Here is a 2,942-nt window from a genome sequence, read left to right on the forward strand (position 1 = left end):
ATGGTATTCTCAATACTCTTCTCCAGCACCACAGCTCAAAGGCATCAATTCTCCTTCTATCCTCCCTACTCATTGTCCAATTCTCTTATGCATAACAAGTGATTGCAAAGAACATGGCCTGTATCAGGTGCACCTTAGTCTCCAGAGAGAGCCCATTTCTCTTCAGTACTTTGGAGAGGTCCCTAACAGCAGACTTTCCCATCACAATACGTCTTTTAATTTCCTAGCTGCTGGTGCCAAGAATGTTGACTGTGGACTTTGGTAGCCTATTAAATATTCAGAACTCTTCTCCAAGAGCACAATTCAAAGAGACAGACTTTCCTTTGGTTGTCCTCATTCACTGTCCAACTTTCAGATTCATACCAAACAATTGGATCAGGTACACCTTAACCTTTAAACTGACATCCTTGCTCATTAGCATTTTGCAGAAATCCTTGACAGCAGATTTTTCCCAAGGTAACATGTCTTTTTTGACTGCTACTATGCATGTTCGTTATGGATCCAAGTAAAATCAAATCCTTGGCAACCTCAATCTTTTTTCCAGCTATCATGATGTTGCCTATTGGCCCACAAGTTAGGATTTTTGTTTTCTTGATGTTGAGATGAAATCCACAGTGAAGATTGTAGTCTGATTTCTTTCCAGTAAGTGCCAAAGGCTTCTTCACTTTCTGCACGCAAGCTTGCATCATCTGCATGATACCGGTTGTTGATGAGTCTTCCTTCAATGATGCCACACATTCTTCTTAATATAGTTCAGTTTCTGGAATCATTTGCTCTGCATATAGATTGCATAGATACAGAGAAATAATACAACCCTGAAGAACCCCTATTCTGATTTTAAGCTGTTCAGCGTCCCTTGTTTTCTGTTTGGACAGCTGCATCTTGGTCTATGTATAGATTTTGCAGATACACAACTAAGATGAGATTCCCATTCTTCTCAAAGTTGTCCATAACACATCAACCCTGTGTCCCCCAGAAGGGAGCTCTCAGTAAATGCTTGTGAAGGGAATAAGGGAAACAATGTGTGAATAAATCGGAGGTGATTTACATTCCCCTCAGTTCTTCAATTCTCCTCTCCTCTTGGCTCTTTGGCAGAGATGGAAAGGTTGGGGATTGGGAGGACAAATGGGCAGAAGTTAAGAATTAAGAACAAAGAAACAACACTTCTAAAAATAGCATATATACCAATGAAGACTGCTGGAACTCCTCAGGACTGTGGTCCTTAATCACTTCTTGGACTTGGAACAAAACTCACCACCATCATCTACTTCACTCTCCTACCTTCCTTCTACCCCCCCCCACTACCTGCACCCCCACAAGGCTCACCATTCAAACAATGTTGTTGTTGTTGTTGTAGTTGTGTACCATCCAATCAGAGCGACCCATAGCTGACCCTCCAGTCGGTTTTCAGAGGCAGTTAATCACAAGGGAGGAGATTGCCTAGCCTTCTCCGGCAGAGAAGAACCATGTGCCTTCAGGATTGCAGGCTAGCTGCTTGCCACTAGGCCACCAGAGACTGATCTAAAAAATGAGCAATAATGTCAGGAGACACTTACTCTTTACAATAACCAACTATAGCTTAAGAAGTGGCGTAAAGAAAGAAGCATTAGACACACAACCTCTACAATTGCGCCAGCTTTATTAAGCCAGCCAGAACTGGGCTCAGCCTGAACCAGCAAGAAGATCCACATGGAAAAGTGTGAGGGGGACATATATCGTGATTTAAGGAGAGATTGTCAGGGGGAGGGGACTTTTTTTTTTCTGAGAGAGCTGACTCAATTTATTATTTTGAACTTGACCCCAGCATTCCCACTTCAGGCTCCAACATTGCTAGGAAGTGCCACCTCCCACCCTTAGAAGAGTCATGCCCATAAGCACGTAGGGGGTAAACTAGTCAGGGCTCTTCAGAATAGTCAGGGTTGCACACTCATCAAACAAGGAAACTACAAGAAGGGCTCGGTAACTGCACAGTGAGTGTGGGAGATGGACAAAGTTCCTTTCACTGTGGCGGAATGCCTAAGTCTCCAGATTCCTGGGCTGGAACATGGTAGCAGATAAGGTCAACAAAACAGTGAGCAGGCTTCACTTTCTACAGGACTGTAGTGCATCACTCACCATGTGAAGGGGCTCCAGCAGGCTGGCAATGCCCAGGGGCCATGTAGTTCAGGAGCTCGACGCTCTTGCCATGTCTCTGGCTCTGGCAGCTTTGGCCTCGTCCTCTAGTTCATCTAGGAAACGTTCCTGTGACTCTGAGTAGAAGGTGTAGCCATAAATAGCAAGCACTAGGGCCCGGATGCCCAGGCCTGTCCCGATGTTCCAGGTCCGCCGCTGTGGCAGTGTCTTCTGCCACTGGGCGAGTTGCACCTGCTGCATGAATTGCAGCTGCGTGGGAGTCAATTTTTCCTGAGTTGGGTCGATACGCTGAGCCACTGGGCCCTTTCCACTCTTAGCATTTGGAGGGTCTCCTGCTCCTGGCACTGCCATGTTGCCGTTCGGGAAATTTTTTTAGGGGAGGGGACTTAGCAATTTAGCAGGGTCTTCTGTGAGGTCATAACTAGATGGGGGAGGGGGGTGGTCTTGTGATTGTGGCTAATACCAACCATATAAAATCAGAAGAGTGGTGTTTGCCCAAGGATGAAACCATGAGGGCAAGAAGCAGCAGGATAGAGGGTATTAATGGAAATGAGAATTACAGGGAGGGACTGGGAAGGCTACACTCACAGAGTGGGTATCATCACTAATGTTATAAAGCAAAAAATACATATGAATAGTTGAAGGGGGAAACCAGTTGACTTCATAAACTTACGCTCAGATGGCAATACTAAATAAAAATGTAAGAGAGCATTATTTTACAAAAGGTTTTTGTTGTTGCTGTGTTTTGCTTGTTTGTTAAGAACCCAACTGTGTCAGGATCCTAGACACACTTTGATGGCCTAGTGGTA

At 44.9% G+C, this 2,942-nt stretch overlaps 1 protein-coding gene across 1 annotated transcript; it reads right to left on the bottom strand.

Annotated features, from left to right (window-relative positions):
• Positions 1-2,163: 2,163 nt before the first annotated feature.
• LOC102847003 (cytochrome c oxidase assembly protein 3 homolog, mitochondrial-like) lies at positions 2,164-2,484 on the bottom strand. The gene has a single exon (XM_006883415.1). The coding sequence runs from the start codon at positions 2,482-2,484 to the stop codon at positions 2,164-2,166; it is 321 nt and encodes a 106-aa protein (XP_006883477.1).
• Positions 2,485-2,942: the final 458 nt, after the last annotated feature.

This window comes from Elephantulus edwardii, unplaced genomic scaffold (genome assembly GCF_000299155.1).
Source record: "Elephantulus edwardii isolate Elephantulus edwardi_28Jun2011 unplaced genomic scaffold, EleEdw1.0 scaffold00027, whole genome shotgun sequence".
In the NCBI taxonomy this organism is placed as follows: domain Eukaryota; kingdom Metazoa; phylum Chordata; class Mammalia; order Macroscelidea; family Macroscelididae; genus Elephantulus; species Elephantulus edwardii.

Bases quoted from the DNA above. Each gene is read 5' to 3' on its own strand.
- LOC102847003 (XM_006883415.1), bottom strand. From the start codon at position 2,484: ATGGCAGTGCCAGGAGCAGGAGACCCTCCAAATGCTAAGAGTGGAAAG.